General features: G+C 33.4%; 2 protein-coding genes across 2 annotated transcripts; one reads left to right on the top strand and one right to left on the bottom strand.

Annotated features, from left to right (window-relative positions):
* The first annotated feature begins 5,436 nt into the window (after nucleotides 1–5,436).
* LOC112771791 (uncharacterized) lies at nucleotides 5,437–6,131 on the top strand. The gene has a single exon (XM_025816612.3). The coding sequence runs from the start codon at nucleotides 5,568–5,570 to the stop codon at nucleotides 5,862–5,864; it is 297 nt and encodes a 98-aa protein (XP_025672397.1). The 5' UTR covers nucleotides 5,437–5,567; the 3' UTR covers nucleotides 5,865–6,131.
* Nucleotides 6,132–7,058: 927 nt separating this feature from the next.
* Nucleotides 7,059–14,825, bottom strand: LOC112771496 (aconitate hydratase, cytoplasmic). Its single transcript, XM_025816259.3, has 20 exons — nucleotides 14,055–14,825; nucleotides 13,518–13,622; nucleotides 13,201–13,361; nucleotides 13,002–13,094; nucleotides 12,155–12,340; nucleotides 11,896–12,057; nucleotides 11,577–11,721; nucleotides 11,352–11,494; nucleotides 11,194–11,250; nucleotides 11,017–11,096; nucleotides 10,865–10,940; nucleotides 10,193–10,378; nucleotides 9,997–10,064; nucleotides 9,760–9,878; nucleotides 9,490–9,611; nucleotides 8,855–8,953; nucleotides 8,274–8,753; nucleotides 7,877–7,975; nucleotides 7,514–7,756; nucleotides 7,059–7,417 (listed from the first exon to the last, which is right to left on the bottom strand). The coding sequence occupies exons 1-20, from the start codon at nucleotides 14,335–14,337 to the stop codon at nucleotides 7,349–7,351; spliced, it is 2,976 nt and encodes a 991-aa protein (XP_025672044.1). The 5' UTR covers nucleotides 14,338–14,825; the 3' UTR covers nucleotides 7,059–7,348.
* Between the last annotated feature and the right edge of the window lie 285 nt (nucleotides 14,826–15,110).

The raw sequence follows: 15,110 nt of genomic DNA, 5'->3' as shown, positions 1-15,110 counted from the left end.
CGCCACATGTCACTTGACATGTAAAAAAGATTTTTATAGTTAAGATAGTCCTTGAAAGTCTAGATGTAAACCATTTTCATCCCTCAAATTTTAAAAATTAGTCAAACTAGTCTTTATATAATTTTTTTTTATTTTTTCTTCATAATATTAAATTTGAAATATTTTTTGATACTACTAATTTTAATAGAAATGTAATTGACAAACAAAACATTAGTAATTGTATCTTTTCTTCTTAAATTTTTTTTCAATAAAATTATCTCTCTCTTATTCCTAAACAAAGTTATACCACTATTTTTTTTTACTACATTTTTTTTTTCATTACGGTATTACTTACATATAGGATGTAATGATAGTGATACTTAGAATCAAAATTCAAGAAGATCCACAAATTTTGACTCTAAGTATTACTATCATTACATTTTATACGTAAGTAATACCGTAATTGACCAAAAAAAGATGTAGTAGAAAAAAATAGTGGTACAACTTTGTTTAACTTAACATACATAAATTTTGATTTCGAGCATATAACTTTGTTTAGGTTAATAAATACATACATTTCAATTTTGTGTATATATATATATATATATATATTTCAGTAAAATGTATGTAAGAAAAAGGTTTTAGAATAGAAAAGAATAAGAGAGATTTTGAGAAGAATTAAAGAAGAGAGATAATTTTATTGAAAAAAAAAATTTTAAGAAGAAAAGATACAATTATTAATGTTTTGTTTGTCAATTACATTTCTATTAAAATTAGTAGTATCAAAAAATATTTCAAATTTAATATTATGAAGAAAAATAAAAAAAAATTATATAAGGACTAGTTTGACTAATTTTTAAAATTTGAGGGATGAAAATGACTTACGTCTGGACTTTCAAGGACTATTTTGACTATAAAAATCTTTTTTACATGTCAAGTAACACGTGGCGTTGACCTGGATATGCCACGTGTCACTGACCTGCCATGTGGCGTGCCACGGGTTACTGATCTGCCACGTGGCACTTAACGTGCCACGTCATCGTCCAACTGACAGAAGGACTAATTTGACTTATTTTTTATCCTTCAGGGACTAATTTGATTAAAAAAATCATTCGGGGACGAAAATGAAGATCGCGTAATCTTTCGGAGACGAATTTGAGTATTAACCCTAAGTTTTTTAATAGGCCAAAAAATTTTATTTTATATAAAGATGAAACAGTTAGAGTTTTAACTTGTATTTATTATGATATTTAAGTACTCGTATTCAATAAACTATTTATTTTTTAATTATATATATACATTTTTATATTTTTAATATCTTTGATTTTTTACTTATTTATTTATTTTTTCTTTTTTAAAATTGTTAATATTTTAACAGATATTAAACTTCACATTTCAGATTTAAATAAACCAGATATAAAGACCGGCGAATAGATTTTATTGTTGACCTATTATATATACCAATTTTTTCGCTAATAAAAGATATTTAAATATTTAATAATTATTATGATTTTTAATATTTATTATTTTAACTATAATTTTTTAAATATTTTATAGTTTATATATTTTAAATTTTCTACAATTGTAATAATGAAGAACCAAAAAATTGATGTATTTTTTAAGAGAAAGACTAATATTTAAAAAAAAATATAATTTTAATAATGTTAATTTTATTTGATAGTTTTATAACTCTAATAATTTATAAAAAAAGTGAGATACAATCTTTGAAAGTTTAAAGAGTCATTTAATAACAAATTTAATCTTAATTATTTATAACGATATTTTGAAAAATGACTTCAAATATACTTTAATAATACCCTAAATGAGATTAGACGAACTTATTTTAAGTGAAGTCTATACCAAAACAATTATTTATTATCTGATATAAATTTTCTCTCTTAAAAATTATGTTTAAGCTCCGTCACTAATTAAAATATTTGTTTCTCTAGTTGAGTGAAAGTGTTAGACTAAATTAAGATTTAAAACTTTTAGATTGTAAGATTCTAACTGAGTTTAATTTTAGATTGTCTCAAAAATTTTGATGTACAAAAATCAGAATTTATTTTTAAATAATTTAAAGTAAACTAGCAAAAAAGAGAGGTATTTTGAAATACCTCATATTCTTCTTCCATCTCTCTTCTTCTCTTCTCTCTCAATGCTGGTCTCGAACCGGGATCACTTGGGTTTGAGTTATTGCTCCTTACCATCAAGCTACTCGGGAGACCTGCATGCCATACACCTAAAACATAAAATTTGACTTATTCTAGGCATGACTCAATTGACCCACCTTGCAAATAGATATGGGCTAGGATAGAAAAGTGGCACCCACGTTATGTGGCTATCAAGTGGCCCAAAAAAAACTTACATTTCTCAAGGGGTGGTACGTGAGTGGGGTACGAGAATATGGGTGGGTCGGATTCATGGTCGGGTCAAATTTTTTTTTGATGGGCTTAGCCCATGATAAAAAAGGAGAAGAGTAAAGACATCATTGGTTGAATACCAAAAAAAAAAAATCATTGGTTGTTTAACCAAAAAAAAAAGGCATCCTAGGTTTAGAGTTAGACCATAATCCTCTCTTGATTTTTGTCATAGGGGAATATGGATCCATTGCTATTCTCCGCGTGTCCTGCAAGAAATAAGGACTTCATTTTTTATTTTTCTATATTAATAATTTATATAAAAATTTTAATAAAAATATTAAAAAAATATTATTACAACATATAAATAGAGTATTATTTAAAATTATAAGTCTAAAAATATAAAATAATATACTATAGTCATAGTTCATAAAATATAATCTTAAAATATAATTTTTAATATAAAAAAATAATATAAATTAAAATTTAGAAGATTAGGATTTGAGAACTCTGACCTTCGAAAATAATTGTGGATCGGAATGGAACGACGCAATGTTAATGTTATGAAGAGAAGGAAATACACTTTTGAAATTAGGATTAGGTTTTTCATTATGTATATATATATATGGTAGGTGAAATAACTAAAAAATCCATATTAAAAATAAATTATAAAAAATATTTAAATAAATTTAATAATTTAAAAATGAGCAGAGACAGGATAGAAATTCCTACTTGAATCTTTGTGCCTGCTTTAGAAAAATTTTGCCGCCATTCATGTGGGGAAAAATTTTCATTTTTGAGTTTTCATTCAAGACAATTCCTACGAAGATCTCCATATTTAAGAGAATTTTGTCATCCCTAAACTTGAGCTTTAGTAAGTTCTCATGCTATGTGGTAGGGGGTGAACATAGGTAGTGGGTACTCAATTACTCGTTCGAATCCGAACCAAACCAATGTCTCTTTTTGATAATTGGTTCGGCTAACAACCCGTAAATCCGAACCAACCCGTAAATCCGATCATATATTAATTAAATAAAAAATAAAATAATATATATATATATATATAATAATTTTGAGTTACCCGGTCATCCTAATAAACACTAGCAGCGGCGTCCTCCCTCACCCTATGGAGTAAATCCAAATAGAGCTTTCTCAAACCTCACCACCTCACCGTTTTACGCAACCAGCTTCCTCTCCGTTGTCGGCGTCTCCGTCAGCATCTCCGTCAGCATCGTCTTTTGTGGGACCATCAGCATCATCGTTCATGGGACTGTCAGCATCGTCTTCTTCTCCATCGTCCTCTCTAGTAGCGACAGCGACGCAGCAACTAACTTCCACTCCGTTGTCGGCGTCTCCAATTTCGTTTTTTTTTATTTTTTTTTATTTTATGAATTCTGTTTTATTGGGTACCCAATTACTCGAATAGAACCAATCCGTTCTTAATCGGTTTGGTTTGGTTTGGTTTAGTTTGGGTACATACACAAAAAAATGTAAATCTGAACCAAATTGAATTAATTATAATTCAATTGGTTCAATTCTAATTTCACTTTAAACCCGAATCAACCTGACCCATACTCACTCCTATTACGTACATTTTAACAATAGAACAAAATACTAATAAATTAGTAAATTAAAGGATTTATTTAGTCCTCTTAATGTACTAGAGTACGTAATTACGTATTAATATTACCTATTAAATTAAATAAACAAAATTTTAAGTTTTTGATATATTTATTGTGTATGTATGAACTAATCTCTAAATTAAAACATATATGCGTTATTTCTTATTATTACCAATATATCCCCAATATAAATATATAAATTTACTAATGTGATTGAAATTCTTATAAAAATTCAAATTTTAGCTATGCTATTTTGGAAGACTTACTCTGTCCTAGATTAACTTTTTAAACATAAAAAATGTCGATTTCTTAGTTGTCAATGAATTAAATGATGATTTCCAATAAATTTAAAAAAAAATTCGTTTCATTTATAAATTCATTAGCTTATAATATTTTCTTTTTCATATTTTTTCATATGCCAAATTATTTTCTATCGTAATTATGCTACTGCAAAATTGATATATAATGAAATATTTTTTATGTTTAAATAAATAAAATTTGTATTTAAATAGGAAAAAAAAAACCATTCCCATCTTCATAAAAATAAGTAAATACAAAATAGTGATACAAAAAATTGAGAAATAAAATAGTTAGAGTGTATGAAAACAAATGCGAGATATCATTTTTTCATTTAATGGTTTAAAAACTGTACGACTAAAATATTCTAGGTAAAATTTCACAAAAAAAGGTTGAAAATTAGGACTATCAAACTTAATAAAACATATAGTTAGAATGTTTTATACAATATTTTTAAGAAAAATACTAAAGGAGAAAATAAGGAATGAAGCGTTCCTTAAAAATTAACTTGTTATTAAAAAAAAAAGAAAAAATAGAAAATAAAATAAATATTATAAATTTTAAATTTTAAACTCTAAATATAAATCACTAATATAAAATATAATAAATAAAAAAGTGAAATTTAGTTTTTTAACTCTATTTTTTGAAAAATTTAGGATTTAAGATTAATATTTAATGTTGTAATTTAAAATTTATAATAACAATAATTTTAAAAGATTGGATGACACTCTTGCTTAAAATCATAGCTTAGTACTAATTTGCTATTAGCCTTCCTATCATGGGGAATGTACTACTATTTTAGCACTGATTAGAGGGCATACAACTTCAAGTATAATGAAAGATAAACATATTGTTGCATATCTCTCCGTGATTATCATTATATAATCATGATAAGTACATTAAAATCAAATACTAAAATCAACTATTAGATAAAATACATATTAGAATATAAAATATATATTAAAAATATAAATATATAGTGCCTAATTTTATAATAATCTAATAATAACAGGGGCAGGGCAAACTTCAATGCTGCTATCATCAAATTAAAAATTAAAAAAAAAAATGTTGAGTTAAAAGTTAAAACTAATGGCCGGCAACACTAGTAAAATATTGATGCAGCACAAATACGAAAAGGGTATCAAAAAATATATAATTCATAGTGTAGTCCATCTCAAGAATCTCCCTTCTTTTAATTACAATAGACACGGCGTAACAATCGGATATTCCATGTGCTTTTCTCTTCTCCACACTCTCTATAAATGGTTGACTTTGCTTTAATCCTTTGATTATTACTACTAAAATCAACATCATGTGGAACTGCATGAGAAACAGCAAAGTATCAGCAGAAGATACTGATGAGAATGAGCCGGTAAAGAGACGCTCTGATGGTGATCGTACAAGTGGAACTAGGAGGATTAGGTTGGTGGTGAACAAGGAAGAGTTGAGAAGGATGGTGAGGGAGAACGATGCTCAGCAATATGCTTCTTTGGCGCAATTACTAAAAGATATGAAGATGAGAGAAAAGAGAATGAGTGAGGTTGAAGAAGAACATGATGGAGGCATGAATTCTTGGAGGCCAGCTTTAGAAAGCATTCCAGAGGTATAGTTTTGGTGTTATGAACAGTTCTATGTAAACGGTGAATGTATTTTATTTTTATTTTTGTTGTTGTTTGACGTATTTACGAGTAAGTTGTTGAATTCTACGTGGTTTGTAAATATGACGTAATTTGAGTAGTATGCAGAGGTTCTAGGTTTAAACCCCATTAGTCTCGGTTTGACTAGAAGAACTTCAGAGATGTAATATATATGAAGGTATCATGTAAGGAGGATTGTTCTATAGACTATATGTGTTGGCGTAATAAAACAAAACCCCTTAGGCCGTTCATGAAAATTTCTGCTCATAAAATGTTTCGTATTTAATGTATATGATGCATCATCATCTGACAAAAACGATGGTGAGTGATCTTGGCTAAAAACGGCAAAACAATTTGTTGAGGATTTGGCATGACAACAAAAATATCAATCTTAAAAAATGAAAATTGTGTTATATTGGGGATTTTTTTTTGGTAGGGGGAGGTTGGATTCTCCCCTTGTAGGCTCCGCCCCTGCAACCGGTCACCATCGTGACTGTTATTAAACCCATGTTTAATAAATTCAGTCATTAACAAATATCCATTCGAAGGGACTAGCTTCCGAACTCCGAAGGTTCATTAATAATATCTATCACTCCTGTGTTCAAAAAAACCACTAATATGAAGAGGCATTATTATTTATTAGTTCTATTGAATCCTACCACTGGCACAACGTGAGACTCATCAGAGGCTACATATGCAGCTGTCATGCGATTTCATAGTTTTCAGTCTCTATTAGGACACAATTTATCTCATTTTTACTATTCTTTATCTTAGAAACGGTTCTCTTTTGGATGAAAGCCTCGTTGATGTGTCTCAACTCTCAATTTTTATTTAATTAAAATTACTACAACGGGCATTGTTATAAGGAAGAGAACAACTAGGGAACCAAAAGCATATCAGCCAAAAGTCAACCAAAATGTGTTTGAATTCTATGAAAAATTGGGTTTTGGTTCATGCTCCGTAATCTTAGGAGCAGTTTTTAAACATTATTCAAAAAATGATTTTAATTAAACAGTTTTGTTTACTATTTGACTGGTCACATTTTGGTTCCATATACTTTAAGGTGTATCTGACCAACGGGATTATATGCGGAATAGCTAAACGTACGATGATTACTTTTTAGCATTCGTGTGGATGAAATAATTGATAAATCAAGTATCCACCACTTAACAATTTCAAAAGACCGAATTCCGTATGCCATTGGCACCGGCTTATATATAAATTACAATTGTTCCCATTGTTCAATAGGCAAGCCGATCACGGGAATCAATGTACTCAATAATGTTTCACTTCACATGCCTAAATATATAAACACCTGGAAATGTCAAAAAGTAAAATTGCCTCCCTCAAAAAAGGGATTCTTTCCTATTTATTGAAAAACTTATTCTCATTTCTCACATCAACTACTGCTAGAATGGTAAGAAGTGTTAAACATTTCCCATCAACAGACGGTTTTTCACTGTGAAATGAGGTTCCTGATGACATATGGGAGGATGCCTCCGTGGTCAAAGTAAGCCAGTTCCACCTGAAAGTACCAGCGTGTTAGAATAGATCACAATTGCATCAATAAGTACAGCAAGAAAGAAAATCAAACATGAAAACAATGAAAAGTTTGAATTACCTCGGTGTCGAAACGAACTGTGCAGGTGAAAGACTTTCCAGTGTTGGTTGTGACAGTTACATCTTGACCAGGCCTTATGTCACTGATTTTATTTGGAAGGTCAATGGTGTACCGTTCATGGCCAGTCAACCCCAAAGTCTCGGCATCCTCACCAGCTTTGAAGCAGAGAGGAATAATACCCATTCCTACCAAGTTACTGCGATGAATTCTCTCAAAACTCTTGGCTATCACGGCTTTGACTCCCTACCATTTGACATAGAAGAATCATCAAGAGTATTCGTCTCAGCATGTTGAAGAAATCTAAAAAATCGAATAGAAAACCCAGCCAAATCACAGGCCACAATATTAAACGGAGGGACTCACCAATAGCATGGGACCCTTGGCAGCCCAATCCCTTGAACTTCCACTACCATATTCAGCTCCAGCCAGCACAATGGTGTCATGTCCTTCATTCTTGTATCTCTGAAATAAGGGGACCATTCCAAGGGATCAGCACTCGAAACAGCACATTGCCATTAACTAACTGAATAAGAAAGACATGATATATTAATGCACAGAATAGAGCCAAAAGATTTCACAAATTAGCAAGCATTTGTGAAATAATTAGCTCTGAAGCATTTGACAAGACACTGTAAGCTGACGCTAATTAGGAACAAATGATGATTATATCAATACCAGATAACATCATATCAACTTGATCATGTTGCCACCAGAAGAGTTAAATAAAAAGAATGTCATACTTTGGCAGGGCACAACTCACCATTGCTGCATCAAACACATAAAGCTTCTCTCCTGTAGGAATGTGAACTGTCTTTGGGCCAACTTCACCATTTAAGAGCTTGTTAACAATGCGGATGTTGGCAAAAGTTCCCCTTGCCATCACCTCATCATTGCCACGACGACTTCCATAAGAATTGAAGTCCTTGCGATCCACTCCCCGCTCCATAAGGTACTTTGCAGCAGGACTGTCTTTGTGAATACTTCCAGCAGGAGAAATGTGATCAGTAGTTATACTGTCACCAAAATTCAGTAGGCAATAGGCATCTTTAACACCATGAGCTCCAGGAGGATCCATGGTCATGCCCTTGAAGTACGGAGGTTCGTGAATATATGTTGAGTTGGGATCCCACGAATACAACTTGTCAACAGGAACTTGTAGTTGGTTCCACATAGGGTTACCCTTGGTAATAGATTCATATGTACTTCGGAACATGTCAGGCAACACACTAGATTGAACAGCCTTGAATCAAGAAAATCGAAGTTAATTGTCATGTACAGTATAAACATCTACAGTGTGTGTCATCTCTGATTAAATAAATAACTAAATAAGAAGACATTTACCTGTGCAATTTCTTCAGTGGATGGCCAAATATCCCTAAGGTAGACATTCTTGCCATCCTTCCCTGTCCCTATTGGCTCCTTTTCAAAGTCAATGTCAACCTAAAATATTTAACAAATACAGATGTTATATTTTCTAAACTCTGGAGGAAAAAGGAATCTAATTCCTAATAAAATAAAGGGTACACCAGGTTTAATTAAAGCAAAAAAGGCCATTAAACCACTTCACAAACTAATAGTCTGAGATATGACATCATCTATCAGAAATATAGTGCATAGCCAATCAGTGTTCATCAAGATCCAAAGATCTGGCAGTGTGTATCCAACTAGTTAAAAACAACAAGGCACAATGTTAATTAATTAGCAAAAATATCACTAGTCAACCAAAACCAATATACACACATTGATACACTTATTATTGGCCTCCAAAAATTTAACTTGTCAGTTCTGTTACATGTGACAGGCTCAGTTGTTGCTGTACTTGTTTTACTTCCAACCTTAGCATTTTAATAAATCTTAGGTTACTGGGGTCTAAAGAGAATTAGTCTTTACTAAGAGATGGAAAATCTGATAATGTGGAAGACAAGGACCAAAAACCTTTTCTCTACATGCTGGAAATATGAACTATGCATGCTTACCGTGCCAGCAAGGGCATAAGCAACAACTAGAGGAGGGGAGGCAAGGTAGTTAGCTCTTGTCAAAGGATGTACACGGCCTTCAAAGTTACGGTTCCCAGACAATACAGCAGCAGCTACAACGTCTGCATGAGAAAATGTAGGAATTAAATACAGAAATATAAAGCATAATATATGTTTACAAGGTTTCCTAAAGTTGTAGAAAAGAAAATAATTGTGAGAGAATTCACAGAAGTTAGCTTCAGTAATAGAAATCATATTTGATATAAATACCATTTTCTGAGATAGCAGAAGCAACTGATTCATCCAGCTCTCCTGAATTGCCAATACAAGTTGTACAGCCAAATCCAACAATATTGAAACCCTGTTCATTTAGATACTTTTGCAGACCACTGCCCAAAAGGTATAAAACATCCAAACCTGAATTCAGTATACATTCTTTCCAAATTGAGCCAAATACCAAAGTACATTATGAAAGAATTAATTAAGATTCTAAAAAGGATAAATAACCTCTGATGTAGGTATTTTGTAACAACTCCAGAGCCAGGAGCAAGACTAGTTTTTACCCAAGGCTTAACCTGACACAGTTACTCAAAGATCAATATTAATATCAAGAAAAGAAGAAATAAAGAGGTCCATATCCAGGACATCACGTTGATAAGCACAAACACGGCAGATTCTAACATTACTATTATTGGTGCCTAACCTGCAAACCTAGATCGTGGGCCTTTTTGGCTACAAGACCAGCCCCAAGCATAACACTTGGGTTTGATGTATTTGTACAGCTTGTAATTGCAGCAATCACAACACTGCCATGCTTCAGCTCAGCTGGCTGCCCATGGAAATTAAATTTCGCAACTTTGCCTTGTGCTTCTTTTGGTATTGCAAATCCCTGCAATCAGAGAAATATTTTGGATGTAATTTGTCTAGGGTTCTCATCAAGCAGAAGTACATGAAATATGGACTATTACACTACAATATGTTTTGTGGCAGCTTCTGTGTCTGCAAGTTGAGGCCAACACCTTTGAACAGTTAAAATGACCAGTGTTCAAAACACGCACAAAAGACAAACAAAATAGAAATGTTTGTTGTGCTGATTTTGGTGCGGCACCGTGCCATCTTCCACCATTAGATGGGGTCCTCATGGATACCACACTACATCTAAGATGAGTTGGCACAGGGATATTAAAATTTAAAAGTGATACTAAATAGAAGTCAATTAGCATTTATCACCAAAACAAACAAATGGAAAGATAATAGCAGGTTCGTTTAAAACAAACAAAAGATATTTCAAGAAAATTGTAAGAAATGAAATAACCAATGGTTCCTATAAGACCAAAAAGTGATAAAATTGTATGAATATTACAGCACTACTAACCTTAAAGCCCACTTTGTTATCAAGACATGCACGCCAATCGGACTTCATTTCTTTCAAAGGCACTCGATCATGAGGTCTGTAAAGAGTGTCACTTAGTATGACAAATCAATGATGAAAGACAAGGCAACATGTAAAATACTGTAGCATCTTACCTCTTTGGCCCAGAAATACAAGGTTCAACATCATCAAGGTTCAATTCAAGGTAGGATGAATAAGCTCTATCTTGTTGAGGCTGCATTTATAGAAGATAAATTAACATTCAAAATATGGACATTTTATCTTCTGGGGGCTAAATGCAAGGATTGTGCATGATTATTCAACTATATTACCTCATTATAGTCAACAAACATTTTGTTTGCCCTGAGATAAGCCTCTATCATTGCCACCTATATTCAGCCAAAATGGAGTTAAATAAGTCAAATCATTGCCACCTATAAGCACTTCAGAATTCAGATCACAGGCAAATAACAGATGAGTTGATACTAACAGTCTCGTCACTTCTTCCAGTTAACTTTAGGTATTGTAATGTAACATGATCTACGGGGAAGAAACCCATGGTTGCTCCATATTCAGGAGACATGTTGGCAATAGTGGCCCTGTCAGCCAATGATAACTCACCCATACCATCACCTATAGAAAACAGCCACCGGTAATTAGAAAGACCAAAACAACTTTGGGAAAAAGGAAAGGAAAGAAATGAGAATTTTATTACCATAAAATTCAACGAATTTTCCAACAACACCATGTTTCCTAAGCATTTGTGTCACGGTAAGAACCAAATCAGTAGCTGTAACACCATTGCGCAATTTTCCAGATAACTTGAACCCAACCACTCCAGGTAATACCATGCTCATAGGCTGTCATTATCATAGCACACAGCATTAGTATCACCACCGTAGATTAACCACTTGCTTATTTTGATAAAAGACTTTAGAAAACATATAATTTCAAAGAAAATACTCTCTTTTTTTCATTTTGATAAATTAACACCCATTCATTACATGTAGGTTAGGATTCAGAAATTCATATACCTGTCCAAGCATAGCTGCCTCTGCTTCAATGCCACCAACACCCCATCCAGCAACGCCAAGTCCATCTATCATAGTTGTATGGGAATCAGTCCCAACCACACTGTCGGGATAGAGTAGACCCTCATTGTTGAAAACAACTCGCCCAAGATATTCGAGATTGACCTGAAATCAGGACAACATAAATCCCCAACACTAACAGCCAGAATAATGTATAAATAAATTCCATGAAGTGATTCTGAATATGTGCTTCAAAACTTACTTGATGTACTATACCAGAACCAGGTGGAACAACAAGCATATTATGGAAAGCAGTTGAGCCCCATTTAAGAAAAGCAAATCTCTCCTTGTTTCTCTTGAACTCGAACTCCATATTGGCTTGTACAGCATTCTCTGACCTTGTTACATCAACCTGAACTGAATGATCGATGACAAGATCAACAGGAACCTGCCAACACTTACTAGTTAGAAAACATGTAATAAATGGGTAAGGGAGTTAGTTTCAAGTTCTATTTTGTAGCCACTTAGAATAGTTTGTTACTAGGTGACCACTTTTCAAATAAAACAAATAGGTTCATAATAAACCCAAGACATAATTTGTTCTCAATATAATCAATCACTCCCTATTACTGGGGATATATGGGGAAATACTTTTGAGATGCTATGCATGACTGCGCTAGTCATCTATACCAATTTCAGAGCTTTTTTAGCAGCTTTGAAGTAAAGCCAGTAAAATGCAACATTTAAATACCAACATTACAATATAAAAGTTAAGTGTCAGAGTGGTTTCTATTTTCATTTGTTGTTTTCATTTTTGGTATTTTCTGTTTTTAGAATTTTGTGAAGGAAAAACTTAAAATAGAAAAAGCAGGATTTTGTTGTTTTCACCAGAAATAGTGCATTGAAGATTGAATTTGAAATTCAAAACATTGTACATTGCATGGCAAATAATAAGAGTAACTTAGTAATTATGAGCTCATGGCTCATATGTTACTCCATGATGCATGTTTAAAAAGTTGAAATCAGTTTGGTGGCCTCCAGGAATGATTTCACATGTATGTATGTAACCAAAGCACATGAAAGTTATAAGAAATAAGAGCGATGTATACCAGAGGATTGATCTTGTTAGAATCACTGCCAAGTCTATTCATAGCATCACGCATGCAAGCCAGATCAACAACAGCTGGGACACCAGTAAAATCCTATAAAGAGGTAAACAGAAAAGGTTAAAAGAAGAAATCCCACTACTCAATATTTCCTAATCCATATGAATAACGCCCTGGCTGTATAGAGGGGCCAAGCATGTACCTGCAGAAGGACTCGAGCAGGTTTGAAAGGAATTTCAACTTGCTTTACAGCAGTGTTTTCCCAGTCAATAATCTTCTCTACATCTTCTTTACTCACTTGGAAATTGTCACAATTACGGAGGGCAGATTCAAGCAGAATTCTGATAGAGTATGGTAACCTATCTGTTCGGCACCCATAAAATTGAGATGCAGTCATTAAGGAGAATGATATTCAGAAGGAGAAATTAGTCCTTCCTCATAACACTTGATTAACCAAATCACATCAATTTAACAATGTATCTAAACCGAAATACAGCCAGACCATGGAAGCAAAGTTACCAATCCTTGGGTCCTTGAGAGACGGAAGGCTGTAGTACTTTCCGAACTCGCCACCTCCAGGCTTAGGAAGACTGGTAAGGTTTCCCTTGAAAGGATTTTCACCAGCTGAAATTGCAAACATGTCAGACAACTAGCTGAATCAGTGTGTTGCGCTTAGAGAGTCAGAACAGAGAAGACAGCACTACCAGGTATTGGCAATTCAACTACATATCAAAGCTATTTTGTCAAGCCTACATAATGAGCTGATTTGAACTGCTTTGAATTATACATGCATATAACGAACCACGCAGCCGTTAAACGAAACTCGAAATATTTAAATAGCAGCTGAAACACCCGTCACTCAAACAGTTCATGCCAAAAATGGATGACCGAAAAAAAAAAGCAGAGCCTACATGTGCAATACACACTCATACTCCTCACGTCATTCATGATCAGAACATAATATTCAAAGCAGAGAGAGAAAGAAGAATTGAAAAATCGGAAACGAAGAATTGCTAGCGAATCAGTTAGATCGGAGAGCGGAGTCAGAGTGTGTACCCGCGGTGGCTAGCTTGCGGTGGAACCGCTCGAGGACGGGAGCGGCAGCCCTGATCTGAGAGCGGAGGCTGAGGGGAGACCTCCAGTGGCTCCAGCGGGCGGCGACTGAGGAAGAACGGAAGGCGGCGGCGGCGGTGGATGAGAAGGCAAGGGATCGATAAGAAGCGGTAGGGCGAGGAGGAGGAGAAGAAAGGAAGGTTCTAGAAAGAGAGGAAGAGATGAGCTTAGTCCTTGTTGCTCTGAGGAGCATAGAGGAAGAAGAGGAATACGCCGTCATGTACATGGCGATCACGCATCAAACATCAAAAGAAAACAATGAAAGTTTGAATTGGAAATGATGGAAGAAGAAGAAGAAGATTTGAGGGCGTGTGGTGTGAGCGAGCTAGCTAGGGCTGTTTCTGCGTCTCTTCGCTTCTAGAAAGAGTTCTATGTATTTTGCAGTGGACCGTTTGTGTATCTTTTTTTTAATATCTTATGACTTTATGTTATGATGATGACGATGAATGTAAATGTGCATGTGAATGTGCTCTCAGGGCACCGCACTCACCAATCACCAGTGTGACATGAACAAATAATTACAATTATACATCATTGTTTTAATTTGATGATGATTTATATATATGGGTTAGGACCGGGGTTGTGTGTGGATGACTCTAGTGTCTGAAATGTTCGTGTTCAATCACCACCATTCAAGGCGGCAAGATAGAGATGCTTCTATCTGCCTACACACGCTGTATTTCGTAGTGTTTTGTATACGGTGAATTCTATGGTGTCTATAATTTGGTGCCTAATTTGTTTGTTATAGTAATTTTTGAATATTTAATAATTATTTATTTTTATACTTTTAAAATTAAATATTAATTTTTAACTTTTTTTAATAAGTTAGACAAACACTTTTAAGCACTATAGCAATCACCTTTGTATATTTTATGAGTATATGATTTGTCTGGTATAATTCTGAATTCAAATGAAAGGGTGTCTCGTTAAAGGGCATGACTGGGAATAATGGAATATCTTTCTAAAACGTTCTTTCTTAAGACACTTGTATCACGTTTT

Source organism: Arachis hypogaea, chromosome 18 (genome assembly GCF_003086295.3).
Source record: "Arachis hypogaea cultivar Tifrunner chromosome 18, arahy.Tifrunner.gnm2.J5K5, whole genome shotgun sequence".
In the NCBI taxonomy this organism is placed as follows: domain Eukaryota; kingdom Viridiplantae; phylum Streptophyta; class Magnoliopsida; order Fabales; family Fabaceae; genus Arachis; species Arachis hypogaea.
This window is presented reverse-complemented; position numbering and strand designations above follow the sequence as displayed.